Source organism: Macaca fascicularis, chromosome 1 (assembly GCF_037993035.2).
Source record: "Macaca fascicularis isolate 582-1 chromosome 1, T2T-MFA8v1.1".
In the NCBI taxonomy this organism is placed as follows: Eukaryota; Metazoa; Chordata; class Mammalia; order Primates; family Cercopithecidae; genus Macaca; species Macaca fascicularis.
Genome location: NC_088375.1, coordinates 143,779,657 through 143,802,052, shown reverse-complemented (window position 1 = coordinate 143,802,052; position 22,396 = coordinate 143,779,657). Strand labels below are relative to the sequence as shown.

The following is a 22,396-nucleotide window of genomic DNA, read 5'->3' as shown; positions in this document are numbered from 1 at the left end:
TCCAGCCTGGGCAACAGAGCGAGACTCCATCTCAAATAAAAAAAAAAAGAAAAAAAGAAAAGAAAGAAAATATAATTAAAACAGCATCATTTAAATCCAGACTATATATATAAATTATATTTTAAAATATATGTAAATAAACTACATATCATGTATATATAAAATTCTATATCAAAAAAAGAGATTATACATTATTTTCAAACACATGAAACACTACCGGCAAGTAATCATAGATCTTAGACCACAGAAAAAATTTCAACAAATTCCCAAAAGGTAGAAATTGGTTAAAAAGTAAATCAAAGTTGAAATATAATGTAAAACGTAAACAACAATAGCTCTAGTATATCTACACCTGTGGGATATCAAATTGATACAGATAGAAAAACATGTAGCCTTACATGTAATTACTAGAAAACCAGAAAAGTGGGAAATAAAATTTAGGTTTTGGAAGGTAGAAGAGTTAATAAATAAAATACCAAGAGTAAGTTCTTGTAAAGACTTAAACACCCCAGAAAAAACCTTCAGTAAGTTTAATTAAGGAAAAAGAGAAGAAAACATCAGTAAACGAGGAAATGACAGATACAGAGATTAAATAACTTTTAAGAGGATATTATCTAGAAGTTATTCCAAAATTTTGGAAAATCTAGAACAGATGGATACTCTTCTAGGAAAGTATAACCAAAATTGACTCAAAAAGAAGAAAAGCACACTAACAACCTATAATTATAGAAGACATAGTAAACTTATCCAAAATATTGATCTCTCAAAAGGTGACAGACTCAGATGAGTTTATGGATGAGTACCATCAAATCTTTAAGAAGACAATATTGTCCATGATATGAAAACCCTGTCAAAGTATAGACAAATTTAAATTTCCTAACTCATTTTCTTAGGCTAGCCCAACTTAGATTCCAGACAAGTAAAGCAGAAGAAAGGTACAGGCCAATATTACTAATAAACATATATGAAAAAAATTCCTCAATGAAATATGGATTGAGTATCCCTTATCTGAAATGCTTAAGAACAGAAGTGTTTCAGATTTTGGATTTCTTTAGGTTTTGAAATATTTTGCATATATGCGATATATGCAAATATTCTATATTAGATATGCAAATATTTCAAAACCCAAAGAAATTATTAGGTTATATACATAATCCTTATATTGTTTACATAATATATTGGGGATGTGATCCAAGTATAAACACAACATTCGTTTCATATACACCTTATACACAGTCTGAAGGTAATTTTATACAGTATTTTAAATTTTGTGCATGAAACAAAGTTTTGACTGTTTTAACTGTGACTTGTCACATGAGGTCAGGTGTGGAATTTTCCATTTGTGGCATCATGTCAATACTCAAGGGAGTGACTCAAGGATTTTGGAGCATTTTGGATTTTCAGATTAGGGATACTCAACCTGCAGAAACAAATCAGTTGTACAGTATTAACCAACACATCATGACTACAAAAAGGCATTTAAGGATGACTTAATGTTTAAAAGCCTATTAATGTATTTTATTAGTATCAACCGATTAAAGAAGAAAAATATCACATGGCAATCACAACAACAGTTAATCCTTACTAAAATCGATATTTCCTTTGTTATTTAAAACAAAAACATGCAAAAACTCTTATCCAACAAGAAATAAACTCTTTTCAACTCAACAAACTGTCTACAAGAAACTTTAAGCAAAATTACATTCAATAATGACAGCAGTATCCTTGTTATAATCTGAAGCAAGAGAGAAATACCTGCTAATATTGTACTGGGGATCCTTCGTAGTATAAGAACACAAGAAAAAGAACAAGAATAAAATTGGAAAGCAACAGATAAATGTCATATTTTTGAGAATATTGGCTACTTAGAAATTTCAAGAGAACTGAAAAAAATATTAGAATATGAGTTCAGCATGAGACTGAATGAATTCCTTTGTATCAATAACGAATTAGAAAATTCTGGTATAAAATCCCTCTTTCACTAGCAACAAAAACAAAAACTAAGATACATAAAAATAAATTTTAAAAGAAATGTGCAGTTCTCTATAAAGAAAACTATAGGACTTTCCCATAGGACATAAAAGACAAAGATAAATGGAAAAACATATCATGTTCCTAAGAGGGAAGACATATTTTCCCATTTTCCACAAATTACAGTGTAGTTCTAAGCCAAATCTCAGGATGTTCCCAAATTTGACAAACAAATTCTAAAATATATGTGGAAGAGAAAAACGCAGTGCTTTAAAACAGCTAATTCACAGGCTGGGCGCAGTGGCTCATGTCTGTATTCTGAGCACTTTGGGAGGTCGAGGCGGATGGATCACTTGAGATCAGGAGTTTGAGACCAACCTGGCCGATATGGTGAAACCCTGTCTCTACTAAAAATACAAAAATTAGCTGGGTATGGTGGTGGGCGCCTGTAATCCCAGCTACTTGGGAGGCTGAGTCAGAAGAATCGCTTGAACCCAGGAGGCGGAAGTTGCAGTGAGCCCAGATCGTGCCACTGCCCTCCAGCCTAAGCGATAGAGCAAGAGTCAGTCTCAAAAAAACAAAAAACAAAAAACCAACAAAAAAAACCTCATTCATTCGGTAAATACTGGAATGCATGCTATATACCAGTACTCGTCTACACTAGAAGTGAACATTCAAAATCCCCAATCTCAGAAAATTTATAATGATTTATTAAAATGTTGGATTAATAAAAACAAAAACTTCATACAGGCATCAAAGAACTTACACAACAGTGAAGGATTACTGAGCCAAAAATCCGAAAGACACTTCTCCACAGAGTTCACAGGAAAAAAAAAAAAAAAAAAAAAAAAATCTTAAAGAAGACAAGAAGGCCGGGCGCGGTAGCTCAAGCCTGTAATCCCAGCACTTTGGGAGGCCGAGACGGGCGGATCACGAGGTCAGGAGATCGAGACCATCCTGGCTAACACGGTGAAACCCCGTCTCTACTAAAAAGTACAAAAAACTAGCCGGGCGAGGTGGCGAGCGCCTGTAGTCCCAGCTACTCGGGAGGCTGAGCCAGGAGAATGGCGTAAACCCGGGAGGCGGAGCTTGCAGTGAGCAGAGATCCGGCCACCGCACCCCAGCCTGGGTGACAGAGCGAGACTCCATCTCAAAAAAAAAAAAAAAAAAAAAAAAAAAAAGGAAGACAAGAAACCCAGTGAGGCCATGCAGTAGGGATATCTTTTAGTTTTGCCCAGGGGGAAATGTCCGATCTCAATAAATAGCTATAAAACTAAATTGCACTTTCAATGGCCTCATGGGGCTAGAACAACAAAACTATACCCACCGGGCAAAAGGTGAACCAGTTGTAAAACCAGGCTTTTACAACTGATGAGATAGCTCTTATAGCCTGACTTTGGGTCATCTGAGTAGGCCAGGTAAATGCAAGACCTGAACTTGAATTAAGGTGTTCTGAACTAGTAGCACCCCTAGACACCTGGCAGAAGTAAATGAAAATCCTATGGGAGAAGATACTGTCCTAGGCCTGAAAATAGTTCTATAATAGATTTCAAATACAATGCCCACCATATAGTCAAACATATATGGGCATATAAGAAAACAAGATGCCATGAACAAGCAGAAAAAAGGAACTACTAACAGAATCTGACCCACAATTATTTCAGAGTCCCAGAACTATCAAATACAGAATATAAAAATAACTATCTGGGCCATATTCTAAGAAATAAAAGCCAAGCTAGGGTACTAAAAACAATAAAAAGTGTATCTGAAAAAAAGCCAATGGAAATTCTAGATCTGAATAATAGTATAACTAAAGTAACAGTCACTGAGAAAATCAGGGGAAGAAACTAGAATGCAGCACAGAGAGACAAAGAGAAAGAAAACAGAGAAGACACAAAACCTAGAAAGCACAGTGAGAAGGATTTAACACATATTTTAGAGTCCCAAAAGAACGAGAGAGAGAAAATGGGGCAGAAAAAAACAGTTGAGAGATAAACAGCCCAGAAATTTCCAGAATCCCAGCAGAGATCTCAAACTGGACAACAACAAAAAATTCCCACAGACATATTACAGGAAAACTTTAAAAACTCGAGATAAATATAAGTATCTAAAAATCACCCAGAAAATACAGAACAGATTGTTTTAAGATGAGCAACAACAACTTGCAAGAACAAGGCAGAAAATGATGGAACAGCCTCAATATGTGAGGAAAAAATAACTATCAATATAGAATTCCATACCCAGTAAAAATATCATTCTAGAACTAAGTGAATAGCCATACTAACTAAAATATCAAATAAACCCTAAACAGTGGGAAAAAAAAAAATTAACCAAATAAAGGCATCATCAGACAAACAAATGCCAAGAATATGTGCCATAAAATGACTAAAAAATTTAAAAGGATTCATTGGAAGTCACCATAAAGCAAGTGAAAAGTACAGCCACAAAGTAGAGGATATCTGCAACACATACAACCTAAGGATTAATGGAATTCCTAAGAGTCAATATGGAAAAAGACAGACACTCCAATAGAAAAAAAATGGGTGATCAGTAAAGGCATTTTCCAAAAGAGAAACACATGTGGCCAATAAACATAAGAAAGGATAATCAGCCTTATAGTAATCAGGGAAATGTAAATTAAGTTCACAATGAAATATTTATATGCACTATTGAGTAAAAATTTAAGTCTGACAGTATTAGGATACAGAGGAACAAGAACCCTGACACACTTCTGGGAGTAAACACATGTACAATCATTTTTTAGAAAAGTTTGGCTTTATCTAAGAAGCAGAAACTATATAGTCTATGAGTAAAAAATCCCACTCCTTGGCATGCAACTTAAGAGAAACCTACAGATGTTCATCATGAGACATAATAAAAGTGTTCATAGCTCCATTGCTTTTAAAAGTCATAAGCTGGAAACAACCCAAATGTCTATCAAGAACCAAAATGGATAATTAAATGTGGCATATCTATATAATAATATACAACAATGAAAATGAATAAACTATAGTTACTAACAAAAACAGAGATGAACTTCAATGACAGTATTAAGCAAAAGCAACAGGTCACAAAAGAGGACACACAGTGTAATTCCATTTCTATGAAATACAAGAACAGGACAAAGCAGACTGCATGCTTTCTAAGAGGTCAAACTATTAAGAATGATAAACAAATGATTATTAGAAAAGTCAGAATAATGGTAAACAGAGAAAGATAATTTAATTGGGGATGCTTGCAATGTTCTACATCTCGTCTTTAGCGTAATTAAGGTTATTTCTTTACATATCACAGTAACATATTTACGTACTTTATCTCACAATAAAGCCAATTTGGTAAGTGGCAATTTGTTCATACTTCAAACATTCTGAGTATTTATAATATTTAAGAATTATCTGGTCTATTAGCCTAACAGTTCAGCCTTCTAAATCCAATCTAAAAATGTGTAAATGAGTAATCAACATGGACTTGTACTAATCATTTTTAAAGTACAAATCTTAAGTTATCTGAGGCATTGAAATAGCCAAGATAATTCAACGTTCTACACATTAAGACTAATTTTTTCTATTTATAAAAGATATTAATGTACTTGAAAAGATTTCAAATCAGGGAACGGAGGTTCTTGAAATAGTAACTGAATATACTGAATTTAGAAATGCTTTTTTAAATGTTTTAAAAATTCTACTAAGGTTGTAAATGTGACTACACATTATCTAAAAGCTCCTTGAAAGTATTTGCTGAAATTTGCTAAACTCATCAATAGAAAAAAACAAACAAAAAAACAACCCATGAGTTTGACCTTAGAAACTTAAGAAAGAACTAAATCTTTGGATTTATGTCCTTAAGAAATCATCTTTTTAGAGCAAACTTCTAAATAATATTTCTCTACCAACTTGTTCAGAATACACAAAACAATTCACATGTAATGCTATCTATTTTTCACATTATATAAAAGCAAACAAAAATACCTATGCCAGAAGATTTTTTTAAAAAATTCTCACACAACACCAATTTATATGATGGAAGATTTTGAGGGTTAATTTTAATTAAAATTTGTCTAGGATTATATTCAAAAACACAAACCACTTGACAGTTGATATGGTGACATATGCTACTTTCAAAGAAGTTACTGTTTACTTTTTTGGGGGGAGGTGGGGGTCACAGAGCAATTAAGTGCTATGGAGCTCCCAGAAAAGTATATATAGACACACCACAAAATTCAATAGTCAAAGATCTCTTGAAAAACACTAGAGGTTAAGGACACTTAAAGCTCTCCATTATCCTGGTGGCCAATTGTGAAATCAGAGCTTATTTTAGACATATTATCCAGCAAAATATAATTGTATGTATTATATTATTATATTCATTTTAAATCAGAAAGGTAATGTCTTTAAGAACAAAAGTTGACATTTTTTTTCATTTACCACTTAAAAATGAACACAATACCACTTTTCACATACTAAATAAGCAAAGTTTTGTTTTGTTTAGAAGAATATACTGGCAAGGATGAGAGGAACTGAAACCAGTCTCATACACTGAAGTTAGTAGAATACAGTTATATAACCTTTCTGAATAACAATTTGGAAATGTATACATAAAGCCTCAACTCTCTGAGGAATATTCAACTCTTGATTAACTCTACTACTAGAAATTTATTCTACGGAAATAATTTTGGATGTATAGAATTTACAGCAAGAATGATCATCAAAAGCACTATTTATTTATTTATTTATTTATTTATTTATTTATTGAGACTGAGTCTTGCTCCATTGCCCAGACTAGAGTGCAATGGCACGATCTCAGCTCACTGCAACCTTCGTCTTCCAGGTTCAAGCGATTCTCCTGCCTCAGCCTCCTGAGAAGCTGGGATTACAGGTGCCCGCCACCACACCCAGTTAATTTTTGTATTTTTAGTAAAGACAGGGTTTCACCATGTTGGTCAGGCTGGTCTTGAACTCCTGACCTCAGGTGATCCACCCACCTCACCTCCCAAAGTGCTGGGATTACAGGTGTGAGCCACCATGCCGGGCTGACAAAGGCATTCTTTATGATGCCCAACCCTGGAGACAATATAACATGAGCAATAATGGAGGAGTAAATAATGTATAGGATAATGGAAAACTGTAAAAATTTAAATATATTTAAGATGAATATTTAGTGGCATGAAAATGCTCATGAATCTACTGCTAAGAGAATAAAGGGTCAATTTCTGCATAGCAAATTCTTATTTATTTATTTATTTTAAAGGAAAAAGTCTACAAACAGAAAAACAAGACTAGAGGGACATATGATGAATTTTTAATGTGGGGAATTATAAGTATTTTTTTCTTTTTCTTATCTAAAATTTTAACAATAGATCAATAATTTATTAGATTATATGTACTCTTTGTTTACCTTGACTTCTGGCCTAATTTAAGAACCATGCAGTATGAGGAATCAATTCTGTAAATTTTATTATTACAGTTGTTGTTTGCCTAAACTATTAAAGGTATTTATTCAACAATTTGTGATAAGAAAAACCAAAGTTGTAGTAAAGGTATGGGCTACTGATGAAAGAGCTATAATTAAATGTGGCTGGCCCTCAAAATAAGAAAACAAGTTCCAATTGTTGAAATAAATATGATAGTTATCTTCTGCAGTGGGGATGAAAGGTGATTCTAGTCTGTCATTTGAAATATCACAGATGAGGACTGGCTTCCGTCACATTCAAGGGTTAACATAAATTATGTGGTATTCAAACGTTAGTGTATACAACGCAGCACCCCAATTTAAAATTAATGGTAAAACAAGATATGTTATAATACATTCTGATCATAATTATATTGAAACAGTGAGATAGATAAGAGACATAAATATATCAAGCTATTTAAAAGTAGGTATCTGAGTGATACTATCACAGGTGATTTCCCCACTTTTGTTTTTCTATTATTTTTTAAATGGGCATAGATTACATTTTTTTTTTTTTTTTTTTTTTTAAGGAGACCAGGTCTCACTCTGTTGCCCCAGTATGGACGGCAGTGGCATGGTCATAGCTCACTGTGTTCATCTTGAACTCCTGGGCTCAAGCAATCCTCCCACCTCAGCCTCTGGAGTAGCTGGGACTACTGGTGCACACCACCATGCCTTTAAAAAAAAAAAAATTCTTTCATAGAGATGGGGTCTTGCTATGTTGGACAGGCTGATTTTGAACTCCTGGGCTCAAGTGATCCTTCTACCTCGGCCTCCAAAAGTGCTGGGACTACAGGCCTGAGCTACTGTGCCTGGTCTATTACATTTTCTTAGTGATGAAAAACCCAGAGTGATCCTTTGGACTCTGTGTTCTAATTGCACAGTCCTTGAAAAGCTACGAATATGTCCTTTAAAAAAGTTTGTCTAGTAAATTACTGAGAAGCCATTATCTCCCCAACCTATAATTAAATAAGTAAAATTTAAAATACAGATATGAGTTATGCCACAGTTCTAATATACTAGAAATAAGTATAGTGGAAAACAACACATAGAAGTTAACTTTTTTGTCTTGAAGCCACTAAGTAAATTAACACTTCAGCCTGTAATTTTTTGTTGTTGTTGTTGAGACGGAGTCTTGCTCTGTCCACCCAGTGAGCGCGATCTCGGCTCACTGCAAGCTCCGCCTTCCGGTTCACGCCATACTCCTGCCTCAGCCTCCACAGCAGCTGGGACTACAGGCGTACGCCGCCACGCCCGACTAATTTTTTTGTATTTTTAGTAGAGAGACAGGGTTTCACTGTGTTAGCCAGGATGGTCTCCATCTCCTGACCTTGTGGTCCGCCCACCTCAGCCTCCCAAAGTGCTGGGATTACAGGCGTGAGTCACCGCGCCCGGCCCAGACTGGAATTTTTTAAAGCCCTAATTTAGCATTAGAAGCTCACATATCTCAGGCAATGGAAAAAGAATTAAAAGAAAATTAGTCAATACTGAAGGATAAATCAGGTCATATGCTGACATAAAAATCGATCATGTAACTTGAGACAATATTTCATACTTTTCTTCTAGTGGGAACCAAATGAAAATATACTAACTTTCTAGTTGCCAAATAAAAGATGAATTTTGAATGCTTCCTAAAGAATTCTTTAAATTTTGTAACCCTAATATCTTTACTATGAAAAATGTTCTTCGCTTAATTTACTTTTCAGGAGTCACTCTAGTCTACTGTTTCTGACATGAAATATTTTATTCTGATGACTGAATTCTTTATATATCTAGAAGGAGAAATAATTGTTTACATATAGCTCAATATATTTTAAAATTAAATGTAGTTTTGATTCCGAAACTCGTGGTCAAACGAATTCTTCTCCTTGTATTCACACATGTTGATATTTGGCCTAATAAGACAAAATCACAGAAGTGTAAGAATTAGGGGGTCAAGTTGGTGGCTCATGACTGTTATCTCAACACTTTGGGAGGCCGAGGCGGAAGGATCTCTTGAGCCCAGGAGTTTAAGCACAGCCTGGGCAACATGGCAAAACTCTGTCTCTACAAAAAATACAAAAACTAGCCGAGAGTGATGACGTGTGCTTTTAATTCCAGCTACTAGGGAGGCTGAAGTGGGAGGATCAGTTGAGTCCTGAGAGGTTGAGTCTGCAGTGAGACATGGTCATACCATTGGACTCCAGCCTGGGTGACAGAGTAAAACCCTGTCTTAAAAAAAAAAAAAACAAAAAACAAAAAAAACAATTAGAGTGGAAAGGGGCTCTAGTGATTACTAGCCTTCCCACAAGAATCCTGCTATGATTTTTTTTTTTTTTACTTCTGGATTCCACCTGCTATGTAGTATGTCTTCCAATTTAAAAATATATGTTCAAAGACCTTATATAACTATCAATGAAACTTGTTCAGTAAGAGATAACCAATATATACAGACCTGATATATTTTCAGTCGAAAGTAAAGAAATGTGATGTTTTAGTTTTGTCACTATAGACAAATACATAGTTTTTATCGGGTCTTTTGTAAAATTGAAAATAACTTACAAGTACTTTTCCCTTATCTATTAACCTAAGGATCAGGAGATCCTTGTTTGGGAATGATCCATCTAGTCCAACCTTCTAATTTTGCATATAAGATGGTTCTAAATTTAGAGGTTTGATTAATCATGAAAGGGGGAAAAATGATCTTTCTCACATACATTTTATCGACCAATGAGGTGATTCCAGAAAAACTATACTCTGTGAACCAAGTAACCTGGTAAGTATAAACAGTTTAAATCCAATGAAACACAACCTGAAGTGAACTATTTCCACCAATGATAAAAATAAGAAATGTTTCACATTTTAATTTTCTTTAAACCTTTTTTTATTTAGAGATTTTTCTGGTAAGGAGATATACCATAGGAAAGCAATTTCACTGGCAGTGAGGTATGTATATACTCTACCAAAATACTCCTTATTTTAACGGTTTTTAACTTTATTTACATACGAAGCAAAGAATCAATGCATATCCTTGGTTCAACTATAGTATCAGCCATACTACATGAAATAAAATGGTGCTTGCATACAAAAACTTGTTGTTTATAAAGGAATCTGATTTCAGATTAAAAGAACTAATTTGTTTTTGGAAAAAAATTTTAAAAAGAATCACAATTTATCATGACCAAGACACCTGCACCATATTTTCCATTCCTCACAGCACATTTATTTCAGTAATTCTGTTATGTCGGTTCTTAGCATGAGCATAGTGTTACACGATTTTCGTACATATAATCACATCCAAAACAAGTTCTAAAATTTAAATTGTAAACATTCTCATCATATGTAGAAATATTTTAATTGGTGTATTAAGTTTTGCTAACTGATCAAATTTGGAAGATAATATAAATGAGAACGTCTATTCTAAACTGTGTAGTGAGCATTGTTTATTAATTACATTTCTACAATGTTAAATAAAGTAAGAGGCAAACCTGTTCTGTAAGCATGTCAAATTTTAGGTAAAACATTAAAAAGAAACAAACCTGTTAACAAAAGAATGTCTTGCAATAAAGAACATTAGATTTTTAAAATCTATTATGATACAAAAATGTAAAGGGTAAATAGCATCTTTGTTGACAAAGTAGGAGGTAGCATGGATGCACCACTTTATTGTCTGAGAAATGCAACTGGAGTAAAGAATATTTCCTTACCACAAATAATTTCCAGAACTATGTACATATTTCTTTTAGAAATACTTGTTTAAACAAATCTCCCTCCACTTTTTAGTATAAAAAAAACCGTTCCATGTGATTTAAAAAAAAACACTTACACATCTAGATAGAATAGTACTCTGCCCTATTTGAGTGAACAGTCTCAAACTATGAAGTACATGATATTTAATGCCCTAATTTAAGTAAATTTAGTCAGCGGTTCTTGGTATTATACAAAACACTAAATACATACAAACAAAATATAATATCTTATTTTTCTATGCAAGTCTTGTGGGGAATAAACAGAGCCTTGATTCTGGTAACACTGCAAAAAACATAATTGTCCAATAAGTCTGTCTATAAGTATCCATGTGCAACAGTTTATTAATGGCTGCTTACATGTACTGCTTTTTTATTGAGTAAACACAGTTAACCAATAAAACTTCATAAACCTTAAAAACACATCTTCCACCCTATATAAAATATATAGACTACTTACTGTTTTAAGTATTCGATTTGCTCTGATGTCATTGTAATTCACTTTCCCCCATTTTCCTGCTTTAGTATTTATAAACAGATAATTTAATGTGGCTTTAAAAAAAAAAAGAATTTCAAATTTACATCCAATTCAAATTGGCTATTCAAAAGGTTTCCTGGTTCTATGAAGCTGCTTCGGCCATTAGTAGAGAAAATGAAGTTTCTGTAATGGAGGCAGGCTTTTTAAGTAGTGACGTGACTTCCACCATGCCAGCTCCAGTCCGTGGAAGATTAGCGTTTACAATATGTCGTTGTAAGTGCTTAATCCAGTCTTCCTGAACAGACAAGGGTCCTCGAAAGACTAGGCCACAAAACCTACAGAAAGATAACAGTTCTCTTAACATGACCAATTCTCCTTCTTTAAAACCAATTCACATAAAATCCTAAAACATAAGGAATAAACTTTACTGTATTTTAAAGACAACACTTGATAAAGTTTCTAAATAAAGTCAAATGATTTAATAAAACATCAAAACTCCCAATTCATATGTTTATTAACAGCTATAATAAACTCCAGTAATCTTTGTATAGGTGGGAGCATTATTATTAGGTTAAAATTAACATCTACACATCTTAATTCACTTGAAACAACAACCATTACTCCAAAATATGTCATGTTTTAGAAAAGACCCTTCCCCAATTTAGCATTCCTTAAATTGCATTGTGTCTGTGTTTCTTCATGTGTGTTGTGTGAGTACAGAAGGCGTGACTATGAGGGGAGAGAAAAATGTGTTCCCAATAAGTGAGAACTCAAGATAGCAAAACATCAAACCAAACAAAGTTAAACCATACAAACCAGATAAACACAAGGAAAGCTACTTTTTTATTCTTTTTTATTTTTTCTGAGACAGAGTCTTGCTCTGCTGCTCAGGCTGGAGTGCCGTGGCACAATCTGGGCCCACTGCAACCTCCGCCTCCTGGGATCAAGCGATTCTCCTGCCTCAGCCTCCTGAGTAGCTGGGATTACAGGCACCCGCTACAACGCCTGGCTAATTTTGGTATTTTTAGTAGACATGAGTTTTCATCATGTTGGCCAGGCTGGTCTTAAACTCCTGGCCTCAAGTGATCCACCCATCTTGGCCACCCAAAGTGCTGGAATTACAGGTGTGAGCCACCACACCTGGCCAAGCTATTAAATAAGTCACAGTATAGTAGATTTACATTACTATTAGCTAATGTAAAAAACTTGATTCATTAGTTGTTGAAGTACAGGATATTGTTAGCTGAATTAAGATTTTAAGCCTATCTCCAAAAGTTCATTTATAACTTGATTGTTGAGAATGCACACTCTGCCACAAATTAAAAACCCCAAATGAAATAGCTAATATGTTTCAAAGCAAAGTATGAAGAAACTGATCAGATCTGGCAAAAGAGGTATATACCTGCATCGGAGAATGTAAACCTCGTCAGCACCATGAGGTAATGTTAGCATTTTCTTCTTGCTTCCAGATCTTGACCTTGATTTCTTTTGCTTACAATCTAAGGCTAAAAAGAGGAAGAGAAAGACTTAACATTCCTTATATATTTCAAAATATACATACACGCATATTTTTCTAGAGAGGTCAGACAGACGATCTAAATCAGTTAGAAAAAGTCTGCGTTCATTTCCCTTTTCCCTGAAGCATGCATTCAACTTGCTGATTCTGTAATAGCAGTAATATTATCTGTACTGTACAGCAGTATTTTCTGTACTGAAGAATACTATCTGTATTCTTCCTGTACTGCCTTTTCAAATAATGTTTTACCACGCCAAACTAGAACTGAGAAAATGTAACTAAATAACTCAAAACTACTAAATTGGTCAATTATTACAATAATGGCAATGTTTACTCTTATAATCATATATAATTTTAACATCTGGTTAAATCTTACTTATTTCCAGAAAAATATAACCTTTTGAGATCATTAAATTAAGTTTGCATTTGATTACTGCTCCATTAAGTAGGTCTTATATATTTGGAAAACTTAGTAAGGGAATATGGACAATGTAATTTAAAGCTCAATGAAAAATCAATTTTCATAGTGACTCACCATTAATTCTATAATAAAAAATAGCTCTTAAAATTGTATGGTGGCCCTACATTTGAAAGGACAAAAAAAGTTCAACTTTCATTTTTGAACTTAACTTGTATTCCATATACAATAATCAATTATGCAATCATATGTTTTATTTTACTAGAAAATAAATATAAATCCATATTATTTCATGTAAATTTACAACTGGATCTCATGTTTTATGCTAACTATTCTTTACATATTTTTCATTTTACATTTTCTCCAATAGCTTATTTTAAAATGTGATTTGAAAAGGTAAAAAAAAATTATATTAAAATAGACCAAAATTGTATGTGAACTGTTCTTGAAATTTTTCCATTACTTGACTTTTCCTTTATTTATTCTAAAACAACCTAATTTTAAAAAGAAAAAAAAGGTATTTTTTTATAGGCAGAAATAGATAGCACATAACATTTTATAGGTCTTTGAATACAGCTACACCATTTCTTTAGACAAAGGGATGATAGCAATCCAGGGTGCTGCTGGTCAATTAGCAGGAAGAGAAGGTAAGAATTTATCTGTAGGGATCCAAGGGGGGAGGGATACAAATGTAACAGAAGAGTTATCCAAATGGCTTTTCTTCCATTATCCTGTCATGTGAAAAATTCCCTTGAAAAATTCTAAGTAAGAGAGAAGGAACTGGCTATTCAATGACTCTGTGAAATGAATTGTTCAAAGTCCAGATTCCAAAAGAATAGATGCTACTATCACAAAACCAGTAAACATAGTTCCTTAGTCAAATGGCAATGCTAACAGAAATGTCATATAGAAAATTCAAAACCACAAGAAACCTAAATTGAAGTCACTGGTATCAGCTTCCTGTCACCTGCCTATTCAAAAGTAAAATCTAGGACACACAGTCTTTTTCTGTTTATCCTTAGAAGAAGAGTCTAATAAGTAAAGAACTACTAGAAGTCAAGTTAGGTATTAAAGAATGGGTAATTCAAAACTAAACAACCAAACTCTGGAAAAGAAAAATCTTATAAGGATCTTATTAGTTATCTCAGTCAAGAGCCTGGCATGTAGTAGGAACTCAACAAATACTTCTGTAGTAAAAATAAAGCAAAACCCAGTAATTTAACCATTGATATTTAGACAGCCTAAGAATGAAAATGTTTTACTCCTATTTGATACAGGTAATATTCCTGTACAACACTGTGCATCATTTGTTTAAATATGTTGCTGCAGTCGCACGTACTTCATTATCCTAGATATAAATCACTGACCAGTCCAGCTTATGTAGAGAAACTAGGTTATTCACAACAACTACAAGAGTGAAATACGATATGCTTTGTAACCAGTAGGAAAAACCTTTTTCCTAATCGCTGTGGTAAGCAATCTGAATTTAAGTGGGTTATGAGTAATTCATATACTGGAAATAGAGTTGAGGTAACTCAAAGAGTAACTGCTACTAGATGTCAGCTATTCTTTCCATTTGTAAAGATGGATCCTTGTCTGTGTTAGGCAGAATAGAGCAGGCATTTGGTGTCTCATAAGACTACAGGTATAATCTTACTTTGATGAGCTTGCTGGTTGTCAAAATTGCCACACTGTATTCAAATTCCTTTTAAAATGCAAATAAATTACTGTAGGATACAAATAGAATACATTATAACAACCCTTAAAAATTTGTTCACAGAATGTTAATGTTAGGGGTGTTAAGCAAATTGAGGAAGAAGGGCAGAGGATGGTAGGGAAATATGCAAAAGAACACTTTATCAGTTATAAAGCATTTAAATTTACATGTTGTAATATTTTAAAAATGGAACTGGGTATGTTTATTCTGAAATACAGAAATATTTTTGGTTTTCCTTTAGGGAAAAAAAGAATTATTTTATGGCTTTTGATGCTTTATGGACTGTGGAAATTCCTAAGTTTAGGCTGTGTTATGAATGATCAGATCTAAACTTGAAATAAGAATGCCATCATTTTTGTAGCAATGAATATTTGAAGGTATTATGACCTTGGAAAGCAGGACAACTCAGTCAGCATATGACTGATCGATCATCTCTAGAACCCAGGGCTCCAAAGTTAAGGTTACAGAATCTCATGCACTGAGAATGCCAAGAAACTTATCCATAAAGTTAAAATATTAAAAATCTGGGATCTCTGGAAATTGAAATCTAAATGCCTCAGTGTTTTAATATCTTCATCAATTCTAGATTATCTCCTGAAATGTTATATTTTTGAGTAGGTGAGACATGAACATATTTTACAATAGTTTTTTCTAATGCCAATATCCAAACTCACTCCTGTGATAGTGACCATACCTTTGGGAAAATCTGTTTAAAATTGAATATTTAACATATTAAAACTGCACAAAAAGGGGACATCTATATAGGATCCTCTACATAAAAAGACGATTTACACAGAAAATTTCAATAAATGAAAGGATGAGGTACAAACATGTCTGTTATACCAATATTTTCACTTAAGAGATTTTATTATATCTAGAGGGAAAAGTAGTTTTGTTCTGGACTGTACCAGGAGCCACTACAACATTAAATACAGATCACTAACACATTCAGTTTTAGTATAATGCAGCTCATCAATATCTGTGATAAACAGCCAAAGCTTTAACAGAGTTGTTTATATGAATAATCTGCCAAATAGATAACTTTGTTACACAAAGCCTTTTTTTTGTAATAGGATTTTATTTGCACTTGTTAGTGACCAAAACACTCCAAGGAACTTAAAAACAAAAAACTCACACACACTTTTCTCTTTACAAAGTATTTTAAATCTGACATTGTTTCTATAATTTAAATATATTAAAAATTTATTTTTAGAAAGTGTTAATTTTCTTCTCAAGTATAAGCTTCTTTAGAAAGAAACAAATCCAGTCATCCAAACCTTCCTGAGATTACTAATCAGTGGGCAAACTGTTTAAGTGATCAATTTCAACCAAAAGACTGTCAAAAATCTTTCAAGTTACCTGATTTATAAAAGATCTAAATTGCTACTGAGAATATTTTACTTATACAGAGAATAAATTGAGCTGTGAGGTAAAATGCAAAAAAAAAAAAATATATATATATATATATATATATATCTTCCAGTAAGATATCTGTCTTGGTCAAATACAAATATGAAAGAGAAATACGATAAACTCATGAGTCCTCAAAAAGAACACCACACTGCTATGCTACGAATACGATGACCAATGATCATGACGACAACAATACGCCAAAGCACTAAACCAGATTGGTGCAAAGCAAATAGATGACACAACACATAAAAATTCGTCTGTTTTCTGAGCCATTATTTAGTTTTACCCAAAGAAGATTAAGAATTTAGTTTTGACTTTGACATTATTAAAATCTTTTGCTCTTTCCACCTTTCTGCCCATTTTATACAATAATTGCTTCAACGAGTTTCACTTTCTTTTTCCTTCACAATATAAATGACCCAAGAGAATGAGAGTTCATAAAAACATCTGGAACTTCTTTGATAAAGCACACCATAACTAAATTAACATTCACTACCAAAGTATTTTTATTTGTAATCATTCTCACCTGCCCAATTACTTAAAAGCATGTTTAATCCGTTTCTTTTCTAATTGGTTGCTGGTATCTCTAGGACAAAGTGAAACAACTGGGTTATCTATACCCAAAGACAGAGGCACAAGAGGGAAGAAAATTTTTTCTCTAAGTGGTTGGACTGTATAAGTTTGGTAGACAATATTAGCTATGACCTCACTCAGAACTGCAGTAGGAATAAACATGACACAAACAGGTAAACCATCATTCCACCACTATTAAAAAGTTGGTGCTGGAGGTTGTGGTGGCAGTGGTGAGGTGGGAAGAGGATGCACACATGCCAAAGGGTACACAAGTGTAAGATAGAAAAATAAACTCAATTCTTTTTTTTAACCTTTAACTTCAGGGGTACATGTGCAGGTTTGTTATATAGGTAAATTGTCACAGGAGTTGGTGTACAGACTATTTCATCACCCAGGCAATAAGCATAGTACCTGATAGGTAGTTTTTAAAATTATTTCCCTCCTCCTACCCTCCACCCTCAAGGTAGGCCTCAGTCTGTTGCTCCCTTCTTTGTGTCCATGTGTTCTTGTTGTTTAGCTCCCACTTATAAGTGAGAACATTCAGTACTGGTTTTCTGTTTCTGTGTTAGTAATAAATTCAATTATAACTGTCACTAATCCTTCAAGGTTCATAAGCCCCAAGCATATAAAAAGACTGCAAATACCATTTTCTTTCCTTTGGCCTCAACTGAAAAAGAATCAGGGCCTTTTTAAAACAAACAAACAAACAAACAAAAACATGCTAGCTTGTGTAAAACAGGAATGGGGTAGAGAAAGCCAATTGTTGAGAAGTCAAAGTTTCCTTTATTCAGCTTTCATCTTTCTTTCTGTACAAAGTGCCTAGGAGACCAGCTTCATGGGTGTCCAACTTGTGCAGCCACATAGGGAGAGCCCCACACTCGGTTTAATGCTCTACTGTTGCAGCCTTGAAATTATTAATTTTTGAACGAGGTCTACCACGTACTCATTTTGCATTGGACTCTGCAAATAGCAGTCCTGGGACCTGAGTATCTACTATCATAAATGAGAAAGGCTGCATTCAGTTCCACCCCTCAATCTCTTGGCCCATACAAAAAAAAAAAAAAAGCTATTAAGAGAAAAATTGTTAAATCCCTAATCTCTACACAGTATGAAAATTGAAAAAGACTCCCCTACTCCTACCAACATCAGTTCTTTGCTTCTAGCTATACCACTTCATTATTCCGAAGATGAGTATATAAGTTTAAAGTTAAAAAAAGCAATGTTTCCCTTATAATCAGGAATGAAGTATAAAGATACACATTTAGTAACCTCAAAAGTATTTATTTTCATCATCATTTTCCCTTGATATTTTCACTCTAAAATTAAATAATTTTTTAGTACCCTAAATAACTTTCATTAATTTTTAGAGTTTCCACTCCCAATGACTGAAAAAAAGATAAGTAACTCAATCACACAGCAATCAGTGGCAAAGTTAACTAGATCCTGCATGTTTTAATAATTTACCTGGAAGAGGATGAAATGCAAAATACGTGGAAAGCAGATTTCCTTTGCTTTAAGAATTAGGTTTGTGGTTTAACAAATTACTAGTCCACAAGGACTGGTTGCTTGAGTTTGTCCTACAAAGTAGGAAATTAATATTAAGGATAGTCAACAGCCTTATAGTTCAGAGGAAGAGTTAAAGGAAATGGAAGTAGCCTTTTATATTTAAACTTGAATGGATTCAGTTAAAGAAAAAGTACAACTTGTAGAAGCCCCCACTATTTCAAAGTAGAGGGGATGATTACTAAAGAATATTTTGAGCAAGTATTCTCTATGTAAAGGGAAAAGCTAGACATAAATATGATACTTCACACATTTTTATAAACAGAAATTAGAAGCAGGCTAGTTTTACCAGCTTGCCCAAAGCTAAAAAAGCTAACAATATCACAACTACAAGTGGCTTACTGGTCAGTTAAGAGTTGATAGGATAGCAAACGTATTACTTCTTTGTGGTAACAGGTAAGAAAATAACATTTAAAATTTTCTTTTCAAGTAAGTTGGACTTGTATGCTGTTTTATTAAGCAAAATAGGCATTAGCTATCAATATCAACCACTTTTCTAAGACACATCTGAAATAAGAATAAACATTAAAGTACATAATGACAATCTGCTTTAAGTCACTTTTGTTGAGAATTACAAACAAAATAATCACAGTCCCTGCCCTCTAAAATCTCCTTATTTCTGATATATCATTTCAGATGTAGTAACAATAATTAAATTGTTCTTGATCTTAAAATTAGCTAAGAAAACCACCTAATTTTAAAATTTCCTTTAAATTATCCTTGATATAATCATATTTAACTTAAATTAGATGGTACTCATAACAATATATTAGTAAATCTCAATGTCACAAATCCATGGTTGCAATGGATCTGATTTGGCTTTTTATAGTTCTTAAGAGCTTTACACATTCCAGCCAAAATTCAAACTACAACCAAACATGGTATTGATCAGGTATTTTCTGTGTTAGCCAACTCCCAGCTAAGCTACAATTAAAAACATAAACCTTGGATAACAAAAATTAACTTCATTCTTCAAACCCTAGGCATACCAAAAAAAAAAAAAAAGTAAATTCTACTTTTCTACTTTTTTCTACTTCTGCAATAAGTGAGGAACTACCTACCAATAAGGCATCCTTTTGCCCTAACCTCCAACAGAGAAAGTCTGGGTGTTATTTTATTATTTCCATAAAGTCAATTAAAACATTACACTAAAATTTAGCTCTGGCCAACCACATGCCTTGTTATTATAAGGGTTACTTCTATCTTAATCCAGATTACAAATAGCATTCAAGAAATTCAAGTTAGAATTGAGAGAAGGAAAACAGCTCAGAGCAGTCAGCTATGTACAGCATGCGAGATTTACCAGGCCCAGAAAGACTGGAGTAGGGGACTTGAGTCACGTGACTCTCATGCCCACCCCCCGACTGGGGGGAGGGCAATTGTTTAAATTAGGCATTTATTATGTTCCTGACCTGATGCCTCACCCATTATTTTTATGTTCCTGAAATCTGTGATACAAAGAACAATGTATAGCCAATTCATAGCTTACGTTATCTTAATGTAAATTCTTGGTAAATAAACACAGAAACCGCTTTTTTTCTTAAAAACTCACTTGTAACTGCTGCTAATCACAGTGTATATCCAGGGCAACTTGAACCTATGCTCCCAGGTGGCCATCCCAGGTGGCCATCCTCAAGTTTTGGGCTTGAATAAACTCTATACCTAATGATATTTTCTGAATCTCATTATTTAAGGCTTACAGAAAAAAAATCACAGCAAACACAAACATTATAACTGAGGATAGAATTAGATACATTTAAAATGCCCAAATATTAAAAAAAAAAAAAAAGTAAAACCCAGAAACTTGGTAAATAATAAAACCAACAGTAATGCTAGGAAATTAGATAAGACTTGCATGAAAAACAAGATGTCAGTCAGAATAGATCACCCTCCTTTTGGAATCAATGAGCAGCAAAAAACAAGCATTGTAAAATTTAAGTATTTTATGCTACAATGGTGTAACTCTTCGGTTATATTCTCCTAAAAACAAACTTACTGATTCAACAAGTGTGGTTATTTACTTTTGAGAAATAAAAATAAAATTCTAAGTTCTACAGCAGACTGAATGGATACCCTCCTCCTTGCCAAGGTGACCCCAGAGAAACCTTAAAAATTGAGTTCCCAGCCATGATGGGACAGGAGGTGAAGCATGTCTCATTAGGTTCCCTCCCTCACTAACCACCATTAAACTTTCTTTCCTAAGAGTTAAAAAGAAACCAACCCTTTCAAAAGACTTGCTCCACCACGGATATCAACCAATCGCCTAACTCAGAAGCTGGACTCCCCTCTGTTTTTGTGGTTTTGAACTGACCAGCATTCCTGATAAGAGATCACCAACTGGTTCTAGCTGGCCCATGGAGGCTGCACATAGGGTGCCTATGAACTCTGTTTCACCTTTTGACATGTAAACCCTAATTTTCCTATGATTAAATGTTAAGTCTTCACCTCAAAGTGAACATGAGATGTATGTAACATGGAGCCTGCACACTAAGCATATGTGCACCCCCTCATGAATATTCATAACTCCTCCTATATAACCTGTTGAATATGTATACTCAGCCAACCCGTTCAGCATAACTTCCTGTCTCACTCTTCCTCCTTTGAAGAGCTTGCTTTTGGTCTCTGTCTCACTTCCAAGCCTGCAGGCTTCAAGCTTTCTAAGAAATAAAGCTCTCTTTTCCAAAATTGGAGATCTCTAGCTTTTAAAATGACACTTTGTTATAGTGGATAGCTGGATGATGAAGTGTTGCTAGTAAATGACAAGAGAAGTAATGAAGCCTGCCCTTCTACCAGACAGCATGGCAGCAGACTGATTAACCGTACTGGTATAACCATCCTCCTCCCACTCAGATTTAAAATACTGAGCCATCTCTTATCTCTAATCTACCATATCCTGCTTATTTTATTTCCGTAATATTACCCATACATCTATTATCCCTCCTTTACATACTTAATGTCACTGACCTGGTACAGGACTCTTAAAATCATCTACCCTGCAATTTTTCCTCCTCTCCGCCAAATCCTTTATTTAAAAAGCAATTTTAAATGCATTACACAAATTCTGTATTCAAATAGTTCCCCACTACAAAGTTAATTCCAACATCTTAGACTAGCATTTTATGTCATCTTTGTGACTCACTTTACCAATCCAACTCAATTCCCCCTTACCTCCTACTTCCTAGTATTTCCAATAAACTTCCCACATTGTCCCGCCTTGCTCCTTCCTTCAGGCATTTCTCTTCCCCATGCCTGACCTCCATTTCCATTTCAGTTGGCTATACATTAGGGTCCATTCAAATGCTAATTCCAAAAGCCTTGGGAGATCCTAGTCTAGCTGAAAGTGTCTTCCTCTTTCTCTGAAATTCCACAGTATTTCACGCATACCTCTTCAATGGCACTTACCAATTTGTCTTGTATTGCAGTTATGCATATATGTACTTCTACTGTATTGTAAGATCCAATATACCTCTGCATACTTAGCACAGTTGGAGGTGAAAAAAAATACATGTTGAATTAGTGAAAAAATCAGCCCATCATTTTTTAGTATGCTGGGGAAATAGCCTAATTCTTGCTG

General features: G+C 34.0%; 1 protein-coding gene across 39 annotated transcripts in view; it reads right to left on the bottom strand.

Annotated features, from left to right (window-relative positions):
- Positions 1 to 10,264: 10,264 nt before the first annotated feature.
- Positions 10,265 to 22,396, bottom strand: part of ZNF644 (zinc finger protein 644) — a 101,476-nt gene continuing 89,344 nt past the window's right edge. For all 39 annotated transcript variants that reach the window (XM_005542771.5, XM_074001902.1, XM_074001869.1 and 36 more), the window contains 2 exons: positions 13,025 to 13,127; positions 10,265 to 11,957 (listed from right to left, as the gene is read on the bottom strand). In XM_005542771.5, the coding sequence (XP_005542828.3) occupies positions 11,765 to 11,957; positions 13,025 to 13,127 (296 nt within the window). In that variant the 3' untranslated portion in view covers positions 10,265 to 11,764. The remainder of the gene's footprint in view (positions 11,958 to 13,024; positions 13,128 to 22,396) is intronic.